General features: G+C 46.4%; 1 protein-coding gene across 2 annotated transcripts in view; it reads left to right on the top strand.

Moving 5' to 3' along the window:
- Window positions 1-23,402, top strand: part of LOC135369904 (uncharacterized) — a 60,320-nt gene extending 36,918 nt beyond the window's left edge. The window contains exons 6-18 of one of the 2 annotated variants that reach the window (XM_064603495.1): window positions 668-1,022; window positions 2,023-2,215; window positions 2,306-2,525; window positions 2,628-2,813; window positions 11,911-12,242; window positions 13,038-13,122; window positions 13,280-13,480; window positions 13,975-14,130; window positions 14,829-15,002; window positions 16,263-16,586; window positions 17,446-19,161; window positions 20,416-20,579; window positions 21,422-23,402. In XM_064603495.1, the coding sequence (XP_064459565.1) occupies window positions 668-1,022; window positions 2,023-2,215; window positions 2,306-2,525; window positions 2,628-2,813; window positions 11,911-12,242; window positions 13,038-13,122; window positions 13,280-13,480; window positions 13,975-14,130; window positions 14,829-15,002; window positions 16,263-16,586; window positions 17,446-19,161; window positions 20,416-20,579; window positions 21,422-21,451 (4,136 nt within the window). In that variant the 3' untranslated portion in view covers window positions 21,452-23,402. Of the gene's footprint in view, window positions 1-667; window positions 1,023-2,022; window positions 2,216-2,305; window positions 2,526-2,627; window positions 2,814-11,910; window positions 12,243-13,037; window positions 13,123-13,279; window positions 13,481-13,974; window positions 14,131-14,828; window positions 15,003-16,262; window positions 16,587-17,445; window positions 19,162-20,415; window positions 20,580-21,421 lie in introns of those variants that run through there. The other variant, XM_064603496.1, reaches the window with a different exon arrangement.
- The last annotated feature ends 496 nt before the right edge of the window (window positions 23,403-23,898 follow it).

Below are 23,898 nucleotides of genomic sequence, written 5' to 3'. Positions count from 1 at the left end.
TCGTTCGTTTACAGGAACTATTATTTAGAACTGAATGAATTATGAACATCCCATCATTTAGAACCGTTATTTGTTTCGCAACACCGCTGGAGCAAAAATGAAACAGTTATGGGGGAGCGTTTCGCTGTTCCTTTAAGTTTCAAATACACTCTTAAAAAATGAACTTCGCCACACAACACGCTCTTAGCCAACCATCATTCCGAATCACAACCTCGTCTCCCTTGATTTGTTGAAAACGGGGGGCGTACGCCATTTTTGTGGCAATTATATGAACGGCATAATGCCACAAAAATGGCGTACGCCCCCCGTTTTCAGCAAATCCGGGGGAAGGAACGACGTCACTTGCGATGATTGTTGGCTAGGAGCGTGCTGTGCGGTGAAGCTCTGTTGTTACGCAAGCGGCACAACATCTTGGCCCAATATTGGACCGATATTGGCAACACTGGCTCAATATTGGTCCAATGATGGTCCAATATTGGGCCGGTTTGCCAATGTCGGTCCAGTATTGCGCCGGCATTGCCAATATTAGGCTGGCATTGCCAATGTCGGTCCAATATTGGGCCGGCATTGCCAATATTGGGCCAAGATGTTGTGCTGCTTGTGTAGAGTGTAGGGGCCACTCACTCACTGAGCCCTCAAACTATAGTCTTATCCTCTTTTTCCACAGAGCCTGCTCAGCACACCCCACGAGTAACAACAGTGCACATCAAAGGAACCACAGTGTCTTCTACCGACCAGAAGACACAACCATCTCCGAGGGCGCGTCGATTCATTCTCGACGTGGAGACCACAAAGCACCTGCTCCATCGTCGCGACCCCAGTTTGGATTCTGGCTGCAGCCTGGATCTGTCCTGTTCCGATGCAGCGCAGGACTCGGCGTCTTCTGGAAAGGGTTCGCCAGATCCAGGTCTCGCAGGTCCTCGGACAGCGCAGCTTGTCGGGGACGAGGCGTTAAGTCCGCCGGCGGAGTTCGCGGACTCGCCTACGCTACCGAGGCACAAAGAAACGGAAAAAGGTGGAAGGTGAGTTGGAAGGAGCGTCTCGAGCTCGAGTAAAGGATGCCTGAAGGGTCCTATAGCCCCAACAACAACGAATATCCTCTGCATGTACGAATAATGTCCTAACGAATACGTACGTCCTAATGATATCCCTCAGATATCCATCGGACGTACGAATCTGTTAGGACATTGTTTGTACGTCTATCCCCGGAGCGTTAGCGAATAACCATGATGCTGACGAAAGTGGATGATTACTTGAAGCTGTTTCTGCACTCTAAGGGGGGGGGGGGAGAGAACAGTTTTAGTCCAGTTGAACACTAGATTCGTTGCCACAGATCTTAGTCCCTTTCGTGGCTAACTACTACATAGAATAACAATGATAAAGAGTAAATTTCATGGTCAGGGGACTAAAAGGGAACAGTTGCAATGTAGGGGACTTCACTCTTAAAAATGAACTTCACCGCATAGCACGCTCCTAGCCAACCATCATCTCGAATGATATCGTTATCTGTCCTGATTTGTTGAAAACGGGAGGCGTACGCCTTTTTTTGTGACACTTATGCTGTTCATAATTGTCACAAAAAAGGCGTACGCCTACCGTTTTCAACAAATCAGGACAGATAACGATATCATTCGAGATGATGGTTGGCTAGGAGCGTGCTATGCGGCGAAGTTCATTTTTAAGAGTGTTGAAGCTGTGATTATACTCCGCGGTTTGCTCCTTTTCTTTTCTCTCTCTCTCTTGGGGTGTTCCTTGCTTGTGCGCCATAAGAACTCTAATCATCATCATCATCGCCCTTCTTTGGAAGCATGGGTTACACCACAAATGTAGCTCCCCCACAAAAATATCTGCCCTGCAATAAGATAATTACACCAATATAGGTATTCAATTAAATATACTATAGGACTAGGTACATTGGTTATTCGAGTGTCTCCTCGAAAGTTAGGGTTCATGGACGGGTTCGATTTGTAGCTTACGGCTGCTTGTCCAGTAATTACGTCGCTTAAATCTTGACACTCGCAGCCCGGATGTCAGAGAGGTCTCAACGAGGGAATCCCGCGCCGAGGACAACAAACACGCTCAGCTCGGACGAGCTTCTAGTCTTGGCCCACCGTCCCCCGGAATTCGCGTCAACTTTCGTATTCTACCACGGGCAGACGGCGACACAGTACCCACGTCCAAACCACCACCTGCAGCGCCTCCAACGGCAGCTCCTGTAAGACAACTCCGTTAACTTCATTTCATATTTACGTGATATAACGCCAACGGATATAGAGTTGCAACGTGGACCATTGCATGCTCGCAGCCGACCCCACGGTCCAACAGCGTGGGCCGCTCCGAGAGCCTTCGAGTGGGCGGCTTGCAGACCTGGGACCACAGAAGACCTCCGAAGCTGGACCCTGAACGTCGGTGTCGCTCGTTGTCTCGTGCAACGAGCGCGACGCCGGACGAACAGCCTCAACAGCCGGAGTGGATGCATATCGCTCGCCAGAAACAGAATGCGCGCGTTGATTGGGAGAACTTCGGTAAGACGCGTGACTAGCCTTCTGCATTTACGTTGCTATGGTTCCATAGCCAAGCGTTTGTAATGTAAGGACCTCTCGAATATTCGCGACGTCACGTTCCAGAAGCGAACATGAAGGAGCCTCACAGCATCTCTTGCACTAACCTCTCCGAGAGTCACATGAGGGACCGAGTGGTGGTTCCAGCTCCAGGACAGAAGCCCTTGCTGACGCGTTCAGTCAGCGCGGTCTATCCTCGCATCAAGATGTCACGTTTCGAGCGGCGCATGCGCAAAGACAACAGGAACCCTTGTGAGTATACGTGTTTCATTTTTCGATGATGAATCGTCATTCTGTCCCCCTGTGCTCCAGGTAATGCAACGTCCCCGTAGACTAAGCTTGCACTTCGGCTGTCAATATACCTTTTTACGCAAACAAGCGCCACCTGTGGCACGAAAGGGCTCATGGGAACTTAATGCGCCTTATAGAATTGCGAGACGCCCAGAGGCGGAGGTAGTAGAAGAAGAACAATAACATTCCGGCTCTGCGCAGCGGCAGCGACAGTACGGGTAAACCATAACCGAAGCAGACGACAGAGCAGTGTCCCTCAAAGTTCCCATGCTGCTTTGCGCCGCGCACTTGGTGGCGCGCACATCTTTGTAAAATCGTCCATCGTTATCATTACCTAGTTCGTGATCGTGATACTTTAATGTAACGTTTGACGAAACATGTTACTTTCAAAGCATAAAAGTAGTCGACTGGTGTCTCTGACTTGCTTTAGTCGATCCTCTGGACAGGGAAACTAACGGAAATGGCGTCATTGGACGACTTCTATTACGTCGCAATAAACCTCTCCATAGAAATTATAAGCAGAGGAATCCTCTCAGCACCACCAAAGCGAAAGTAATTCTGTGCGATCACTTCCGCCTGTTTCTTTGCTTCAAAAATATCCCGCGCTTTCGTGGTCGACCAACCTGACCCACATACGCAGGTTACGTGGTTGTCAGCTCCGTTCACAGATAGCGTTGGCTGTCTGGCTTGTTTGGACGCGTGCGCCGCGCGCGAAAAACGCTACAAAACAAGCGTTTTCGTAGCGCACGCACATGTGCAATGATTTTTTGGCGAAAGCACCGAAGTACGCTTAGGTTTCTATTGGCATACGCGCGGAAGCTAAGCGGGCCCTAGTGGTACACCTTGTGAAAGACTTCACGGCCGACGAAACGCTTCATCAGTACTTCATCAAACTGTTGTGCCCCTTGTTAGAACCTCCAAGTTTTCCCCTATCTTCATTGACTACGACGGTCCCCGAAGTGGGAATGACTGCCTCCCCATGTGACGCAGGCATATAACTTCGATCTTTCCACTCGTGAAGAATACGTGAAAGAAATGCGAGTTGACAACTTTCAAAAACGTGTTTGTTTGTTTGTTTGTTTTTTATTCTTCTTCTTTTTTCTTTTATATGCAACTTCCTTCACAAGCGTAGGGTGTCCACCTATCGTTTTCAGGGTTTCGAACCTAGCATTCTGTGAAAGCGCCGCGAAGCAACTGTAGCTATAAGCGGCGTACAGGCGTGAACCGACGTAGAGAGAGTTGTAGCAAGCAGGAAAGAGCGGAAGACGGGGGGGGTTTATATGCGTCCTGGGACGACTTCAGGGGGTCTGTACGGATAACTGTCTGGAAAGTCGACCAGCAAATAACCCAGGGAAAACCTCAGACAGCACAGCCGGGTGGGAGGATTCGAACCCCATTACCTCCTAGTGGCAGAACTTCACCACACGGAACGTCACCACATGGCACGGTGAAGGCCAACCGTTGCGCAGAATGATACTTTTATCACTTTATCACTCCTTTATCGAACCTTTATCACTCCTGATTTGTAGAAAGCGCCGGGCGTATAGGCCTTTTTGTGACAATTAACGTAACTACATATAAGTCACAAAAAGGCGTATACGCATTCCGTTTTTTAACCGTGTCATTCAGGATGATGGTTCGATAAGCCCTTATCTTTCACCCCTAGATAGATGAACGTCCCAACTTCCGAGCACATCGTCACTCCTAAAACCTATCGAAGCGTATCCTTTCCGGACCACAGCCTCTGCCAGAACGAGGACAATCAGGATTTCTTTTTTTCTCTCTCTTTCTTTTTTTTCTTTTCGAATATTCACGCTGTCATCCAATGCGCCCGTATAAATTATGCGTGACACGTGGGAATTTCAATTAACCTGCTCCTCCTTTTCACGTTCGCGTGGCCATTACCCTTGACGTGGCTATTTATGAAGGCACGAATATCTCTTCCATATATTACAAGGTCGCGAGAGCCAGGGAAGCTGCCGAGATTGCCGGTAGTGGGCGCGTCGGAATAAACCTGCGCGAGATGACGCCCTCGCGCGGACGAATTCTTTGTTAATTCGAAAGAAAGGCGTAAAATACTTATTGGTATCGACAATTCCTCTTTGTTTTTACGTCATGTGATATCCAATATATGCAGCACCGCTTATCGAATACCAGTCTCACTAAATGGTCTGCGTAACCGAATATTAGTCTACTTTTATCTGTGAAACATCACCTTATCTGATTATTTGGAGGGAGCGGGAGGGGGGGCGTGATGTAGGGGGAAGGTGTGGTCAGCCTTTATCTGATGATGATTTTATAGCTGAGGATGCTTGTCATGAATGTGTTTAGAGTTTGTTTCGTTTATAGTAGCTCTTAGATTACCATTTTTGCTATCATGCAGTATATGCAGTCCCATCGTGCAGCTGAGGAAATCGTGGTAGAAACGGTCTATAAAAATTGAATTTTCGTTCGTTAAATTTTGCGCAAAAAATTTTCCAAAAATACGTTTAGGGACGTCATAAATATGATTGTTTATGATTTACTCAAGTTTCATGGTCAATTACTGCACTTATCTTTCGTCATGAGCAGCTGTGCGAAAAAAAAATTATCACACTGAATTTTATCGACATATCCTTTCATTTCTATCTCTCTTCACCATCACGACGTTGTACGTGCGACGCAGTGGGTACCTTACACTTACCACTCACCTAAACATTCGTCCGGAACCATAAAACACCTGGAAGCACTTACTGTACCCTCTCCTTAATTCTCACCCACGTGTCATATGTTTAGGCGGGCGTGACGAACGGAAATGGTTTCTAGCATAAGGGCACAGAAAAAAATAAACGAAAAGAAAACGCACGCACTACACAATAACAAAAATAAAACTCGCAGCCTTTCTACCTCGTTTCTGAAACCCGTTAGGTTTTAAACTGTTTTTGCATTTCATCTCCTCCCAACGAATCCTACTTTTCTCCTCGACTCCGTGCGTTATTAACGAATCTCGCTATCTAACCCCGTTATGTTATTTTTTTCGTTGAATCACTCCGCGATCTCGTCACGTCTCGTGAAACATGTCCAACTTTATCCTCACTCTGACCGGCCTGAATAAATATTGATAAGGGCTTGCCGATGAGAGAAAAGTAGTCCCCTGTTTCGCGCACGAATTTAACGGAGGAGAGCGGTGTATGGAGGTAGGTGAAAGGATTCTTCCTCCTCTCGTCCTACATTCGCTTTCCTTTCTCCTAGGATGGCAGCGTAGCTGAGAAATGAATCGCGTTTCGTCTGCTTTGGAATTGTCGTCTGCTTCTCCGTGGCGTTCCCAGAAGAATTCTAATAAGAATTTTATGCGGCAGGAGTGGCGGAAAAGTGTAGTTTTTTTAATCGAGATCTTGAGATGGAACGGGAGATAGATTTTGTGTGAGCCAGTGAACGATGCCACGGTGTCGTCTGCTAAAGTTATGGTGGTCACGTTCGGATGACGCCGTTTTCGTGTGATCATGACAAGGATGCAGGATGAGTATGCCGGTAGTGATGGTCAGGAATGCACAGGTTTGTCTTCTTCTACCTTCATATTTTTATTTTCGCCCTTATTTCTCATTTTGGGGTAATGGAAGTTGCCGATGCGCCCTCGATGAAAGCAGAACACTGTGTCGTCTGCTATGTCGTCTGCTTTGGCGCATCGTTGCAGACGATTTCAGACACAAAATTTCTGCGCCTGCGATCGGCTGCTTGTGCTGCTGAGGGGTCTAGTTTCATCGGCTACTCTCGCTAAGTGATGAAATTGATGCGTTATCTGTTCGTTTAATTCGTTGAGGCTGAAGCAAGTCCTTGTTAGAAACAGGTTCGTAAAGTACTGTCTGAACACCTGTCATCATCCCTTCGATATTTGCACATTCTGTCTCATAACTTCTTCCTCGCATTCTTCAATAGCAAAAAAAAAAAAAAAGAGAAAAAGATCGTAATTGTCGAAACGGTCACGATTGTGATTTTTGTATCTGCCATGTAGAATGCATCAAGCCGTGTTTGCGTTATTAGTTAACTAAGCCTTTACTCATCTGTTCCGACCCTCAACACAATTGTTTGTGTTTTTTTTTTCTTTTTTATGCGATGGTTCCATCAAGGATTGTGTCTTGTCCCGTCCTTCAGTCTTCTACAAAATTATCTAATCAGCTCTCGCGGAAATAGCAGACGGCAAGCTTCGTAACACGTCACGTGGTCTTAGGGTATCACGTGGTGTCATACGAGTGACAGCTCTTAACTCATAATAGAGAGAGAGAGAGAGAGAAAGAAAAAGCCGTTTCTGACGTACATTCTCCTCATCCCCATGCAAAAACACAATACCGCGGTTTCTTTCAGCTGTAACACCTAAGTACAGGTTGTCGTAAAAAACTTTTCTGAGCACAATATCTTGACTTCCTTACCGCGTCGAACCTTATTTTAGGAGGAAAAAAGAAAATGTGTGGCAATAACCGAACAGGTAGCGGAATCGGCATTTTTCTGTTTAGGAAGTGGGAAAGGAGTACCACAACGCAGGCGATCGGACCGGCCTCCGCTTTTCAATGAGAAGGAAAAAAAAAAGAGAGAGAAAGAAAGAACAACGAAGAAAGAGCGACCGTTACATCTGTGTACGCAAAAAGGTTGTCGACCTGCGTATACCGGCTGCTGTGTATTCTGCTCCCGCTGAACGCGTACTACAACCTCGGTACCTCAAAAATTAAAAAAAGAACACTTAAATGCTTTACAGTTCAGAATGCTGGGGTGTGTTTACCTGACTAGAACATTGCACCGCCATGTGTAAGATAATATTATCTACCGTTTTTTTCATTACCCAAACTGAAAGTGTATATCACTGCATAATGTGATACCCTAGACTATAATGTACGGCGCATAATGCAAAGCAGCAATACAAGTAGCCTGAAGATAAAGATATATATATATATATATGCAAATATGCTTCATTTTAACGTAACTCTGCCCAACGTTCAATGTTGTTGGAAATGTGGCGTCGTCTGCCGAAAATTTGTGTGTCGTCTGCTTAGACAACCGAATGCACGTGAACGTCTATGTCGCAATATTGCAGCCTTAACTTCAGATAGCTTCGCTTCTACAGCTGTAAATACCTTGCACTCTTCCTATTACACACGATCAAATCCTTGTCTCGGTCACTTCCTCACTATATGTGCACTTCCGTCTGCGTTAGCGTTTGTTCTCTAAATAGCAGACGACACGCTTCGCCACTTCGATGTGAGTGAAAGGAAAAGCGCGTTCGCAATCTGTAAGCCCGAAATGGAGGAAGCGTGTCGTCTGCTTTCATATGGCCCACCTCTCGTCTGCTCTTAATTCGCGTGTCGTCTGCTAGCCATGTCGTCTGCTTTTTATCTGGCGGCGAGTCCATCTTAGCTGGAGAATTTGCCGTAATGATTTAGTAGCCAAAATAGAAAAGATTACCGAGTGCGACGCGTGTCGAATAAAAATGCAGGTTTATGGAGCATGCGTGTCGAAAGATGTATTAGAAGCATGGCATAAAGAAGCAATAGCTAGAATCAGCATTAGATCTATCTTTAAGGAAACATTTTTTTTTTCTGGTTTAATAACGTCTTGAATGACCGGTTTTTTTTCTCGAAAAACCAGAAAATCGTCCGCAGTGAAGGATTCTGAAAATGGAGTTGGATAGACGATCAGACCAGCCTTGTCGAAAGCAGCTTCGGTTAACACTTCAATAATAATAATAATAATTTTAAAAAATCAATATCGGTCTCTCTACAGGGTGTCTCAGATAATTCCCCGGGCTAAATAATTCGCGAACGGGGGCACCAATCGACGAGCTTTCTGTTTTTACAAGTATCAGTCCGATGCCACCTACAAGCTGTGCACCGTGTGAATGAGTTGGAGGCGCTCATTATTTAAATAAAAATTCGAATGAGCTTCGTAAAAAAACGGAATTTCTAAAACAGGGCGCTGTCGGCATTAAAATGGGTACTACCCCTTTTGGGACCTTCAGTGGACACCCTTTAGAGAAAAATCTGCCGCTGAAGCTGGTCATTTGTTGCAGTAATTAATTGGTTTCGGTTTATATATGTTTGTCGCGGCTGGTCGCAGTGAAGCGCAAAAGGACGCTCTTCCACTCCCTTATCCACCAATGAATTATGTCCTTTTGAGCTTCACCGCGACCAGCCGCGACAAAAATATCTACACACCGAAACCAATTAATTACTGCAACAAATGACCCGCTTCGGTTGCAGGTCTTTCGCTAAGAGGTGCTCACTGAAGGTCCCAAAATGGGTAGTGCCCGTTTTAATGCCGATAGCGCTCTGCTTTAGAAGTTACGTCTTTTTCTTTTTTTTTCTTTTTTTACGAAACTCATTTGAACCTTTATTTAAATAATGAGCGCCTCACACTCATTCACGCGGTGTTCAGCTTGTAGGAGGGTATCGGACTGATACTTGCAAAAAAAAAAGAGAGCTCGTCGATGGGTGCGACCGTTCACGAATTATTTAGCCCGGGGATTTAACTGAGTCACCCGGTATATATCACGACATCACGATCGGCCTCCCGTTAACCACGAAATACACCCAGTAACGTACCTTCTGCACGTTAGTGTGCAGCGCACGAACCTTGTTACGGAAAGATCACTCGGTCAAGGCGGGCTTATCCAACCGCTGGCCTATATGTTGAGAGGCCTTCGTGTTACAGGTTATTTTTAGCTCAAACTCGATCTGGGACCTGTTCTTTTAAAACTCCCTTGCAGAAGAATTCTTTTGTCGTTATTGCTTTGTCTCAGGTCCGATCTTTGCGGTGTCATCTGTTTAAGTAATAAAAAAAAAACCATTTCGTTCGCTGTATTTGTCTCGACGAATATTGTGTAAATAGTCCGAGACGTACAGTATGTGTTCTTAATTTAGTGTAACGCACAGAGGCGGTGTGATCAAAGCGAAAGTGTTTGTGGGTTCCAAGCAATAAAGAATTTCTTTCTCGAGTTTTTCTTTAACTGCCTGCATCACGCGTTTAAACATGTAGTCTCTCTCTTGTTTCGTAAAATGTCATTTGTTATGCAGTGCAGTAACTGCGTTGTAAATTTAAAACTCCTTACAGCCAATCGGGTTCTGATGATTTAGTATAATAGAATGAAACAATCGTTTCCTCGGGCAAGATTAGATTATGCCTCTGTTTCGGTGAAGCTCTTCTGAGGTAAATTTGCATCGTGAATTGAGTTTGAATGGAAACGAGGAATTTTCAGCCCCTTTTTTTGTCATTCCCGTTTTATTTTCTTTATATCAGACAGATTAGATTAGACAGAAAAAGAAAAACAATGTGGAGCTGCCTTTTGAAGGTCCTTCTACTTCTTCCCTTTCTTATGGGCAGCTTCGTATAGGGCGAACCACAGTGTATGTCCGTCCGTTGCTTTTTATAGGGTCACGTGACAGCGACACCAGCACGTGATCAGCAGACACCGTTCGCGGTACGCTCAAATTGTGTTTACCATCGCAATAGCAACGTATGAAAAAAAAAAAAAAACCTGTTTCGCAAAAGATAACATCATCACTAAACAGTGTCAGTGCTGTTTGGTTTGTGTGTGTATGCTACCCTCAGTGCTGTTGTTACCTTCGTTATGTTCACAAAACATTAAATGGTTTTTACTAAAAATTTCATTAAAGACATTTTGAAAAAAAAAAAAAGGTTTCACCGGAAATTTAGCGCTAACGATGGCCCTGCAAATCGGCACAGTGTCAATCAAATGCGCAGCCGATTTCGTCAGTCCGCCCCGTTTTTTATTTTTTATTTTTATTTTTTTTTTCAATTCCGTGTTAGCGCTGCGAAGCAACTGTAGCTATGAGATCTCAGTTGTCTCGCGACGTAAACACCCAATTATATAAAAAAAAACTGTAGCTATGAGCAGCGTACAAGCGTAGACAGATTGAGAGAGGGTTAGAACGCCGCCTGGGCCGACTTCAGGGGAAACTGCGCTGACACTCGTCTGAAAAGTCTGCCGGAAACCCGCTCGTCGGGTGTAGCCGAGGTCGGGCTGAAGACTAAGAAGGTAGTGGGTTCGAATCCTACCACCGGCTGTGCTGTCTCTGAAGGTTTTCCGTGTGTTTTCCGAAGACTTTCCAGACGAAGGTCGGCACAGTTTTCCCTCTGAAGTCGGCCCAGGACACATACTAATCCCCTCCCCTGTCCCCTCACTCCTTCCTGCTGTCCTCTCTCCATCTGCCCACATCTGTACGCCGTTCGTGGCCACAGTTGCTTCGCGGCGCTGACACGGAGTTAAAAAAAACAGTGGCGGGGTTCGAACCCGCGTCTCTTCCTAATCTGAACGTGGAAGGCTCGTATCATCCTAGCTATACGCTATAAGCGGGCTGGTGTTTGTATGTTATTTGTTGCCTACACTCTTAAAAATCAACTTCACCTCATAGCACGCTCGTAGCTAACCAACATCTCGAATGATATCGTTACCTGCCCTGATTTGTTGAAAACGGGAGGCGTTCATAATTGTCACAAAAAGGCGTACGCCCCCCGTTTTCAACAAATAATATAAGAGATAATGGTAGATAATGGTTAGCTAGGAGCGTGCTATGCGGTGAAGTTCATTTTTAAGAGTGTACACTCAAAAAACAGAACTTCGCCCCATAGCACGCTGTGCGCCAACCATTGCCACGAATGATAGGGTTATCGCTTCTGATTCGGAGATAGAGGGGGGCGTACGCCTTTTTTGCGGCAATTTGTATATATGAAAATTGCCACAAAAAGGCGTACGCCCCGTCTGTCTTCCAATCAGCAGCGATAACACTATAATTCGTGACAATATTGGGGCGCAGCGTGCTATGCGGTGAAGTTCTGTTTTTAGAGTGTACGGCTACAGCATGTGCCGCGCTAGTAGCGTTATTGCCACTGGATAGCTATACCCCAATAGCCTTCTCGAAGCTACTGCACCACTTTCCTCTCGTTTTTCATTGAACTTGTGTTCACACCAAAGGCCAATGCCATAACTCATTGGCCTCATCACCAATGAGGTGCACGTTTCGTTTCAACGTCTATTTTGTTCACTTTCCTTCCTCGGAAAAACGATGCGCAGCTCCCGAGCGAAAGTTGTCCGACGACTTCAACATCGTCTCGGACAGCACGCAGTCGTCGGGGACGACCAGCAGCTCGACCGAGGACGAGAAGCCGCCCTTCTTGAACGTCCAGCTGCGGCACGTCGAGAAGACGCCTCCTCTTAACGTCGTCTTTCAGACGTCGCGACCTGGCGAGACCGCGTCGCCCGCGTCGCCTCGGAGACTTCTGAGGAGTCCGTTCGGCGAAGAGTGCGACGGAAGTGGACTGCCGCGACCGCAAAAGAAAAAGGAGACCTCGAGAGTGGATGATGGTCTAGCGGAGAAAGAAGTTAAGCAACAGGGCAGAGAAAAGGTACGTTGACGTTCTGAAGTTTTTCCCCTGCAGAGTAAATCTCCTCTCTTCTGGATGCTGCCTCATTTATATGATTAATTACATTGTGCTCCACATTGTGTTCTATCTTCTTATCTTATCTTGTACCTTATCTATATGATTAATTGCGTACTACTGGTCTAAGGTGGCTCCGTGAAGGTGGCCTAAGTTGGTGTGGTCTTACAGAGTGAAAGAGCAACAGTAAAATCATCAGAAAGCAGATAATCCACAGGAAACCACAATCATGTAATCAACAATCTAATCTCAAGAAACAAACATTGTGTAGTTATGCCTATACATGAGCCGAGAGTTTTGATACAAATTGCTCAACTGCATTAGAGCATCTATCCAAGAGCATTAGATAAATACATTACATTTCTTCTGTCTTATCTGCAGTCTATCTTACATTGTGTTCTGCCTTCTTATCGTATCTTCTCCCTTATCTACAGTCTATTTTACATTGTGTATTCTACATTGTGTTCTATCTCTTATCTTCTATCTTATCTACCTAATTTATATGATCAATTACATTACATTAGATTACATTGCATTCTACAGTGTGTTCCATCTTCTTATCTTATCTTCTACCTTATCTACAGTCTACCCTGCACTGTATTCTGCCAAAATATTTTTCTCCGTCTGACGCGGAAGTAGCATAAAACTGTGATCGAAGGATTCTTATTGAGATGTTTATCACTCACAGTGATACCCTTCAGTTCTCGGCTTGCTTGAGATAAGATAAATGTTTAAGTTTACTTTGCACGTTTCTCTTATCAGGTCCCGACGGCGTCACAGTTTCTGCAACCAAAGCGAGTAGAAGTCATTGAAGGTCAACGGGAAGGCGCAAGATCAGCTAACGATGGTCAGTATCAGATTTCTGTTTTCTGTAGCGGTACGAACGAGTTGCTCCGGGCTGAACCCCTCTCCCCAATCTTACGCACTTTGCCAAGCCTAGGGCTACAGTATAGTTTTTCTCTGATTCTTTTCTGCCGGAAGCTAACATGTGTTGGCATTTACAGTGCCTCCACGGATTCGATCGCCGACGAACTTGAAGCGGAGCGCCAGCGTTCAGATGCGACCCAAGCTTCGGGATTCCGGATTCTCCAGGAGGCTGTCGCCAAGGCCCAAGCCCGAGCTTGAGGCAGCAACGGAGGATGCTCCATCTTGGGTGCAGGAGGCTCAACGCAAGCGCAACAGCGGCATCGACTGGGATAGGCTTGGTAGGCATGTTTTCACGACAAAAACTCATTTTGGAGAGCAAGTTACCGACGAATGCGCCAACGATGTAAACAGTGACGCCATTTCTTTGCATACAGCCACCATAGACCATTTTAGAAAAGCAAGCGCCACCTGTGGCACGCAAGGTCTCATGGGAACTTATAGCTTACGGTAGTACGAGACAACCAGAGGCGGAGGTAGAAGAAGAACAACAACATTCCTGGTGTGCGCAGCAGCAGCGTCAGACGGGGTAAACCATAACCGAAGCAGACGACGGAGCAGTGTCCCTCAAAGTTCCCATGCTCCTTTGCGCTGCGCGCTTGGTGGCGCGCGCATCTTCGTAAAATCGTCTATTACAGACATCATTAATTGATTGATGGACTGAGTTCTATTGAAACCGATACGTTATATGACATTGGTTGCCCCGTGTTTCTGTTGCACGCGTTTCTGCATATGCTTTGCTTCTAACGGTATTTCTTGATTTATTCCCGCGCAGATAAGTCCTTATCAGAGACACCGAAACATGATGGCGTGTCTGTGTCGACGGAATGTCTGCACAAGCCTATAACGACGACCGAACCGCCAGTGTGGGTTAAGGAAATTCAAAAGCGTAAAGACGAAAACACTCGCCACAGGACGCACAGACTCTCAGGTAGGTGTATCAGCTGTAATACAGGCGGTCCCGCTTGAGAGCAATGAGCAAAGGCAATCGTGGTATGAGAGCATCGTTATATGCGGACGTTCACAAAGTTCTGAGAATGCGTTTCGTATCTTACGCGCTTACCCTTATTGATGGAAGTGCTCGCAAGCTTCAGCCGTATCATTGTAGCCAAAAAGCAGGGAACCAAAAACTCCGAGGTACCTTCAAGGTACCTCTTCAAGTAACTTGTAAGGCACCAAGAGAGGTACGCAAGACTTCGGCTGTGAAGTGTAACGTTGTAACCGTGCATTTCGAACGAGTTCCTAAAATACGCTTCACTGTATGACTTCCGTGCTTAGCAGGCAAAGCCCGCTCTACAGGCGCGTAACGCCCGTTCACAAAGTGTCAGACCCAAGCAGCACAACATGTTGGCCCAATATTGGCAATACTGTCCCAATCTTGGTCCAACATTGGTCCGGCATTGCCAATATTGGTCCAATATTTGTTGCGTTGCTTGGAGGAGGGGGTTCTACTTAAAGTGCGCTTCACTGCGCGACAGCTGTGCTTGGCAGGCAAAGCCCGCTCTGCAGGCGCGTGACATCCTTACGTGTACGCTCCACATCATGTTCGACGTCACGCTTCCTCCTCTGCTTGGAAAGAGCAATGTTTCAGTAGAGACTTCGTTGTAATTGTTCCCTCTGCTTACGCAGGTGAATTCGGCGACGATGAGAGCACTTTACCAAAAACACGACAAGCCGAAGCTCCACAGCAGAACGACTACAAGTCCGACACGGGGAAAGCCTCGCCGAGGGAGTATCTGACGGTAGAAACCACCACGGTGGTACCGGCCAAGGATCGTACCGGCGAAAACAGCATACTCAAAAGTATGTACCGCATTCCGCTGCCCTCATGTAAAGGTAAAGGGGTCCACATCACCGAAACAACACGCATTACACGCAGAAAGTGATCGCGCTCCAAGCTATCTACATGGAGGACATGAATATATATATACAGACTTAAAAGGGTAAAGCAGGGAAGATAATGTGGAAGCCAAAGTCCGTAATGGCCCCTAATTTTGTACCGTGTTCTTACGTAGCTATTGTTTAGCTGGTGTACATACTACGGGTGTCATCTGTAAATCAATAAAAGTGCAACTGTATTCGCTTATGTTGAATGCTTTCGTTAATTTATAATGCTTTCTAAATTTCTGAAATAGAGCCGTGATATTAAAAAAACAGTGCTCCAATGAATTTTGGGGGATTTCCCAAATCTGACATCCGTCGCTGTGTTCAACCTTAGCCTGTCTACCCCAAAGAGAGATACTCCGCCTAAGAAATAATATTGCTGGCAACCATGTACCACCTGTAGGACTCCTATGGGATCCTGTAGTTTCGGTACTGCTGCAGTTGCCGCGCTGTAGAGCGACTCGGATCGCCACTGCAGCCAACAGGAACAAGCGTGGGCGGAGCTTAAATGTGTCGTTCTTAGATCCAGCGCTGGTATAGTGTGTGACAGGAATAGTGCAAAGTCACCTCGTATTGTTCCGAGTAGCCAAGCAAACTCGACCAGGGTTGAGGAGTTGCCACTCCGGAGTTGGAATGATTCCAGAATCATTCCAGATTTATAAGAACCCAGAATGGAATTGGAATGGAATGGTTTAAACTGTCCTAGGAATGGAATGGAATTAGGCATTTTTTTCTCAGGTGGAATGGAATTGAAATGGACTGGTCTGGGTGCCACATGGTTAAGGGCGAAATAACCTCGTCTTTTTGCTTTTTCCGTGATGGGTAATGTGAATGTCCTCTACCGGTTATCGGTCCCTTTTCTTTTATTGGTGGAATTAAAGGAATGGAATGGAGTTGCAAAGCCATTCCAGGAGTGGGAATTGGCCATAATACCTTTTCATTCTGAGGAATTGAAAATAATGGAATTATCGCAAATCTTCATTCCTCGGAATGGAATAGGAATGGAATGGTTATCTGATTCCGCAACCCTGAACTCAACGTTAGTGTCTCTATAGTTCAGTCACTACTTCTTAACGTTAGTGTTTAGCAGCACAACCAACATATTCTCTGCACACACTGTCTTTTTTAGTTTCCCTATCCCTTCTACTGCACTAACACTGCTTTCCCTTCCTCGATAAGCCTCGCACACAAGCACCCACAGCGCACTCTCTGAGCCAGGAGACAACGCCCCGAGGATCGTGGACGTGCAGCCGAAGGAACCACCCAGGGCCGATAGAATGGCCACCGTGGAATCCCGTTCCAAGTTCCTGGACGAAATCTTCAGCGAAGCAGAAGGCACGGAAGATGAGCTGCCGACGAAGGCTAGCTGCACGGCTGACTCCCTCGCTCCGTCGCGGGAGTCCGAGGACAGTTCGGACTCTGAGAAGCATACGAGGAAGCAAGCGCTGATGGAGGAACTGAAGTGTCTGCTGAAGAAGCGGTCGTCCCCTCAATCCGTGGCTGGTAAGCCGTGTGGATTTACTCGTTGTGGGTGTTTAGCTCACATATTATTGTCAATGAATGCGATAATATTGTCAGTAATGAACTCAGAATAGGGTGAGCACTGGACAGAGCACGTAGAAAATTTTGGCTTCGGGAGTAAATGTAGGTAGAGCGATATGGGTTTGCAACTGTGATGCGCGTGAGCGTACCGAGAGGGGGGGCAAGGAGGGGCCTTGGCCCCCCCCTGGAGCTCCGAGGTCGCTTGTGAAAAAGTGCGCTCTTTAGTCTTGGAAAAAATCCTGGGAACACCCATGATGATGATTCGTAACACTGTTATGATGATACAGCGATATTGACTAAATTTCTGTCTTGACGATATTGACTGAATTCCAGTAATATGTGATGCAACGTGTACAAAGCAGTATTTCAAGGATGAAAGATGAAAGTCATTGAAAAGGTTAGCCAGCTGTAGGACTCGAACCCACATCTTCTGGATTGCCGGTCCAGGGCATTTTCAGTGACTTTAATCATTCATTGTTAATTTCTTAGGCAAATTGAGGCTTTGTTTGTAATTGTCCCTTCTTTGTTGTTCCAGCCTCAGAACATCAGTTCTTTCATGTTCAATTTCAAGGATGTAATGTGTGTTACGTAAAATTTTTGACCCAGCTCCCAGTAAGAAAAACAAAAGGGACATTTCTGTGTGTTTTGGTGGTCGTTTCAAATCAGCTTGCTCAGGGATCCTACACTCTTTGTATAACATTGTACTGTGTATAACGTTAACATGGAGCTCCCTTCCATTGTGTATTACCTAACCTAGAAATAAAATTAACAACAACAGACCATAGAGGATAAGCATGAAATTTCCCTTTCTCCTTCACAGATCACAAACGTCCTGGTGCCACCACACCAGACAAGCCTCTCAGCACACCACAAACCGAAAGTAAGCCACAATTCCAGGGAGACTCCACCCTGACCCAAAATGGCCACTCAGTTCCTGAGGACACGTTCCCCAAACCAAGTGAGGTGCGAGCATTCTCATTTCCGCCTCCGCCTCCAGTGCTTCCACCAGACTTTCTGAACGGCACCCGAGAGCCGCCTTCCATGCCTCCCTTAACAAACGGAACGAAACATCCACGCAGGGACAGCGAAACGCAAACGCTTGGCAACGGTCACTCTCCAGAGGCTCCGCTGACGGCTAACGGCATTGCTGCCTGTGCTCCTCCCGTAGCATTCAATGAAAGCCAATTACTGAACTCAAGTTATCCTTTAATTCCCAACTCTGCAAGCCAGCTCCTCATTCTCCACAGCACTGGAGTCTTTCAGCAGCCACAGCCCCTGAACGTTTACACGGTGCCAGTCTGCCACCCCGTCTTTTCGCACGTCTTGTCGCGAGGTCCTTCTCCTCCGCACAGGTGCTGCTCATCGCAGAGCGAGAAGACAGAGCTGGCCACAGCGCGCTTAACGTGTCCGACACCAAGGAGCAGCTCTGCGACGCCATCAAATCAAAATGGGACTTGTCCCGAAGAAACCGTACTGTCTAGTCCAGGACCGTCACCCTGCCCTGAAACAAACTTTCCAAATGCTCACGCCAAAGAACCAGCAGGCCTTAGCCATTCAGACACAATGTCACATGACGTCGACGGAGAGAGTCAACGCGCGGTCGACGATTATTCAGCAGCAGGACAACCTAGTAGTCTACTTCGCGGACAGGAAAACGCAGTTTCCTCCATCCTGGATGCCATCCGGCCGTACATGAACGGAGATGACGTGTCAGATATAAACTCTGTGACGTCAGGTGCAAGACAGGACTCTCCTTTTGAGAGGGACTCTCTCGATGGACGACACGGCGCGGACAGCGCAATGTCTTCCGCGGATGATGTCGCGAAGAATGTCGTGAACGGTGGCTCGGTTAGCAGGTGCTCACACCGCCCCGCAGAGGTCACGGAACGTAAGTTAAACGGCTTCAAGAACGTTACCGGCAATGAACCGGACGAGGGTCAACCCTCACCACTCAAACCAGACCCGCAAAGCGCGGATGATCAAAGGGGCGTAACACTTGTGTCGAGCACGTCAACCATCCCGAGGATGCGTTCCATAACGCTGAAAGACCTGAAGGAACGTGCACCAGTTTCAGCGGAAAGTTCGACCGTGACCACAGGTCCAGACGGAACTGTGCGCGGCGGTCACTTGAAGCATAATCAGTCGTCTGAAGGTTCGATTAGAAACCGACGAGAACTCTGTAATTTATTTGCGCGACCTAAGTCATATTCGGTGCCTAACCTGCTCAGCGCTACAGACATGCCAAGGCCATTGCGTAAGAAGGCCACGGCCTCGGCAAGCACCCAGACTCCAAACGGCATGATAGCGGCAGAGAGGATTTATGTGATCGGGGACGAGGCTGGCAATACAAGGGGTGTTCAAACAGACAGTGGGTCTAAGTTGAAGGTCAAGAGGTCGTCGAGAGACGTAGAGCTGGTGACCAAGGTGGATAGCAGCGGACCGTCGAAGACAACGAAGAAAAAGGTGACGACGAAAATTGTGCGTGGGGGCAATGGAAAGGCCGGAGGCATTCGAGAAGTGGTCGAAGAATATTACGGTGAGTAAGGTTTTGGTGCTCAATACAGAGACGAGTGGCACAGATGTACGTTGATCCAAATACATGCGCAAATGGTCTGACATTATCTACTGTAGCTTCATCCTTTGACAACACACGTTTAGAGCCTTAAGTTTTCAGGTTTAACCCGACTTGTTTGGCAGTAAATGCGGTTACATCACCATTTGTACCAAACCAGTAGAGTCAGACAAAAGCAAAATGGTGCTGACAAGCTGTTGCACGACTGAGAACTAAGTGAGAATTTGTCTGTACTTCGTGTCTTGAGTTTAGTTCGCAGTCAATGCAGTTAGTTTGAGTAACGGAGCCCAATTACTTCCCGAATATTAGCATAGTGGAAGTTTTTCCACACGAATTCGCATTTGGATTTAGAACACGTGTTTATTTACCCTATTTTTACCCCCATGAATTTAGAAAAAAATATTTCCCGAAAACTTCAGTCTCTACAGTTTTATTTTGAGGAACAGGTCAGAAATTTTGCGGTGATGGGCAGTTACATCTGCGAATAAGTGGCATTTCTTATTTCAGTTGTGGCTCCCTCTGTTGTCAGGAATTACTCACTGTCCATGGTATCGTTGGCTTGTGTTCCAGATACCCCTGTTGTTTTTAGGTTCTCCCATTATACCTCCTCCTATAACTGGCTCTCATTTGCATCTGTTATGCTGACAGCACAACTGAGTGTTGATAAGAGCATTGCAAGCCAACTCCACCTATTTTAGAAACCACAACATTCCAGTCTCATGAGCAATTGGTCGGTTCCAATAGCCAATAGGAGTCTCTTTTACATGCAAAGAAGTGCAGTAGATGCAATATGAGACGTGTGGTATTAACAACGGTTATATGCGGTAAATACACTGGCACTTACACGGTGTCTGTAGCCAACACCCAATTCGAGTCACTAGAGATGACCTGTCAAATGAGGTTGTGACGGAGCGAAAGTAAGACTTCAAAGTCCGAATGCAAGGTCGATACTGAAGACTTCCCCTACTTTGTTGTACTGCACATTTCTATGGTGTTGTCAACCTACCAATATTCAATGTGAGAATTTCGCTTATCTTCGATTCAATCAATGAATGCAGTTTCGATTTTGATCACCACGAAGTCTCGTGTAGGATTTGTTCGAAACTCGAGGGCAGGAGACGTTGAGCGTTCAGGGCCCCAACGTCGGTCAACTCCATACAACGATCCTGGGTATGGCAATGTACGGTATAAGCGTAGTCCTCTTTCGGTGCCCCACAGACCAATCATCAGTGACGGTGCGTCCCTTGGTGACCGCCTCGAAAGGAGTTACGAGATGCGTTCGCCAGACGACTGACGGCCGCAAATACCTCTCCACCGTGGTCACGGACCCGCCCGGCGGCGTCTCCCCCAGCCGCACAAAGAGGGGCTACAGAAAAGATAAGGTACGTTAGGAACTTGCGGTATATTTATCTTGACAGTGCTCATGGAACTGACATGTGTCACAAACGTAATCCTACTACTATAGTTTATACTGAGTCAAGGGCTGATAGGTTTATGTTTAGGTTTAAGATAATGTTTAAGATAGGTATAGGTTTGATACTGAGTCAAGGGCTGAAGGGCATAGGGCAAGGGTTTATACTGAGTTCATAATGCTGAATCATTTAGCTGTTGATCACTAGGCGTTTACATCTTGTCTCCCAGCCGCATGACCACGGTAAATTACATTGGTTGATCGACGACAGTCCCGCAAAATTACGGGTCCTTTCAGCCGCGATTGAATATGGAATGTTGGGGTCGGCTGGGGGACCAGATGGAGCCATAGGGACTGACATTGGCACTGAGCTCTTAAGAGACATTACAAAGGCACAGCCACTGTACCACTCTTTGCGGGTACATATTACCAAAAGGTTAAATGTGTTTCTGTATACAAAGTCCAACCCTATACAGTGAAATCCGCGGATAGCGATATCGCGTATAACGATATTCCTCGTAAAACGATGGTTCATGATTTTACTGTCAAAATATACATTGGTTCTATGGGGAATCTTCTTTTCTTTTCTTTTTTTGCTACACGCGGGGTGGCGCGCGACTCGACTTTTCGGGGACGCGCTATTTAGGTCAGCCTTCGTTTAACGATGCACCCCGTATAACGATGGAATTCGCGATTACCGTCAATATCGTTATACGCGGGTTTCACTGTACTAGCACTCATTGTGCATGACGAACTGCAAGGACAGGCGGTAACAGCAGAAACTGACACAACGCAATCTTTTTGCTTTTCCAGGACCGCGAAGGTAGGGTCATCATGGTTTGAGCTTGGACGCCTCTGCTGGCGGTCTTTCACGTTCCTCCGTTGTTGTCATCATTGAAGCACGGTTCTGAACACGCGGCACAGTGTTCACATGCCGCAGTGGTTCTAAAAAAAACACGTCTCTTTGGTTCTTTCAGTCTGTACCAGGAGGCTCAAAACACAACCCAGTGTCCTCTGGATACGGGACCAGTTCTCTTGCAGAAACAACAACAACTTTGTTACAAGGTGTTGACTGGGGAGTTGAGCTTGGATTGAGAGCTTACTTTCGATTCTTTTACGCGGAACGTGCTTCCCTCTAATGCTGCACCGTTGTATCGGTGCTTTTTAAATGTTGCGCACTTGAGCACCACTGACTCTTATTTATACGGTGGACAGGTCTCCACCAGGAGTGGTCAGCGCAGCCGTAATAAATTTAGGATCTGTTCCATGAAAGGGACTTTGAACAAGCTAACAATTATCAGCAATATATTCGAGGCAATATTGGAGTCGTGAAATCCGGACAAGTGCGCGTCTTATTTTTTACTCATGAATTAAAGGGGTTACGACGCGCTGATTTACATTTTTTGTTGCATCACGTACGCAGTGTACTGCACACTGGAATATTGAAAAAGTAATTATTTTTCTACGTGCGGTAGTTTGTGTGATACAAACGCTTAAAATAAAAAAAAAGCATCGGTGTCGAGCTCTGGCATGTGGAGCGGTGAGAGCCTCGGCCCTTCCTATTGGTCCTCGTAAGCACGTGACTCCTCCCGCGGCCACCTCCCACGTTTCCCTAAAACCCCCTATTGTTCGGAACCACTTCACAGTCTACTGGGCCAAATTTCTCTACCGAAAACAGCTTACATGTTGAATAAACGTGTTTTAAAGATTCGCACTCCTCCGCAGCTAACGAAGCGATAGTAACATCATGATGACGTAAGCCAGGCACACCAATGGGAGCGCAGCGCGTGCGATTGTCTCCGTGCTCGTCTGCTGCGCGTTCGCACCACTTAAATGAAAGGTCCTCCATTACGCGGTGTTACGCTCCGAGCTTTACGAACACGTCCGACGCTGACCCAGAAGTGGCATTCCGCGTGCCGATCGCAGACTCCGAGAACTGCAGACGCCCTCCCACCCGCTGCCCTGTCGCCAAAGGCCGCTCCTTGATTGGCCTTGTCAGCGCCAAAGGGCACTCCCGATTGGCCGTGTCCGAGTGACGTTATCTCTGATTTCTGGAGAGGGCATTCCGGTGTACTCTCAACATCCGTCTTCTGCTCTTGCCATGCATTACACCAAATTGCACAGAAACTACTTCACTAATTCGCGTCGGATTTTCGGCATTACTGTCAGTGATGAACGTTAAGTGAAACTATAAGTTTTAACTAAGTTTTTAAGTTCCAAGTTTAATTTAACTATAAGTACCGGGACGGATGCAACAGCCCTAACCCCGGGAGCTCTTGTATTAATCTGCTCTGTAAACGTGTTATAGTTTTTTTCTCTTCTTTTCTTTTTTGAGTCATTTATTTCAATTTTGCTGACGCAAAGTCACGATTTATAGTCATCGTCGCTCGCAATTTCTAAGTAGTCGTATAGTCGCTTGCACTCAGGAGTGACTGAATGGTGTGAGAACCATTCCGAACACACTCACGCTCCTAAAAGAACACATATTTTACATTTAATGTGAATTTTCACTGAGACAACTAGGCATGCGTGACAAGTGATGCACCATGTTGATTGCTGTGTGTACATATACGTATCCTCAGAGGTACTTAACGAGAGATGGTGTATATGAAAAAATATTTTACGTAAGAGTGTGAAAATGAGTTTGTATATTAATATATGATGGTCACAGAGCTGCTGCTGCTGCTGCTACTTATGTTTTATTTTGAAATTGATGAATTTTAGAAGTTGATGGAAGGACTGTCATGGGATCAATCACATGTTCCAAAAGAGATATTAAAGTTCTTCAACGATATACCATGGTTCCGATGCTGAACCGCGGTTGAGAAGTGCCACGCGCTGCGGGTCCACGATGGTGTCAACCACGGTGTGAATGTCGAAACAAAAGGGCAAATAACAACTTTGATTCGTGATTATGATTGGGGCGGTATTCTGCCCTGTCAGTAAGTACGGATGAAATTATATTTCTCCAGCATTTCAAAGCTTTCCGGGGGGAGGGAATTGATTAAGATATGCGGGGTGGTTTAAACGTGAAGCACAGCGGTGTTGGCACTCCTCGAGAGTATATATACGATGGGATGCTGCGCACTTCAGTGCGATAGCAATGTGGCAATGTTTTAGAACTTGTCACAGTTGTTGACTCGAGGATAGAAATAGGCAAGATACGGATAACTAGCGGGCTAAATGGCTAGGGAAGGTTTAGGAAGATGAGTACACAGTCTTCTGTGGTAGAGTCAACAATACAAAACAGTTGTCCTTGGCTGGGAGCGCACGGTCAGATTATAAGCATA

The sequence above is a fragment of the Ornithodoros turicata genome, chromosome 10 (assembly GCF_037126465.1).
Source record: "Ornithodoros turicata isolate Travis chromosome 10, ASM3712646v1, whole genome shotgun sequence".
Lineage (NCBI taxonomy): Eukaryota > Metazoa > Arthropoda > Arachnida > Ixodida > Argasidae > Ornithodoros > Ornithodoros turicata.
Note: the sequence above shows the minus strand (reverse complement) of the source record. Positions and strands in the feature narration are given on the sequence as shown.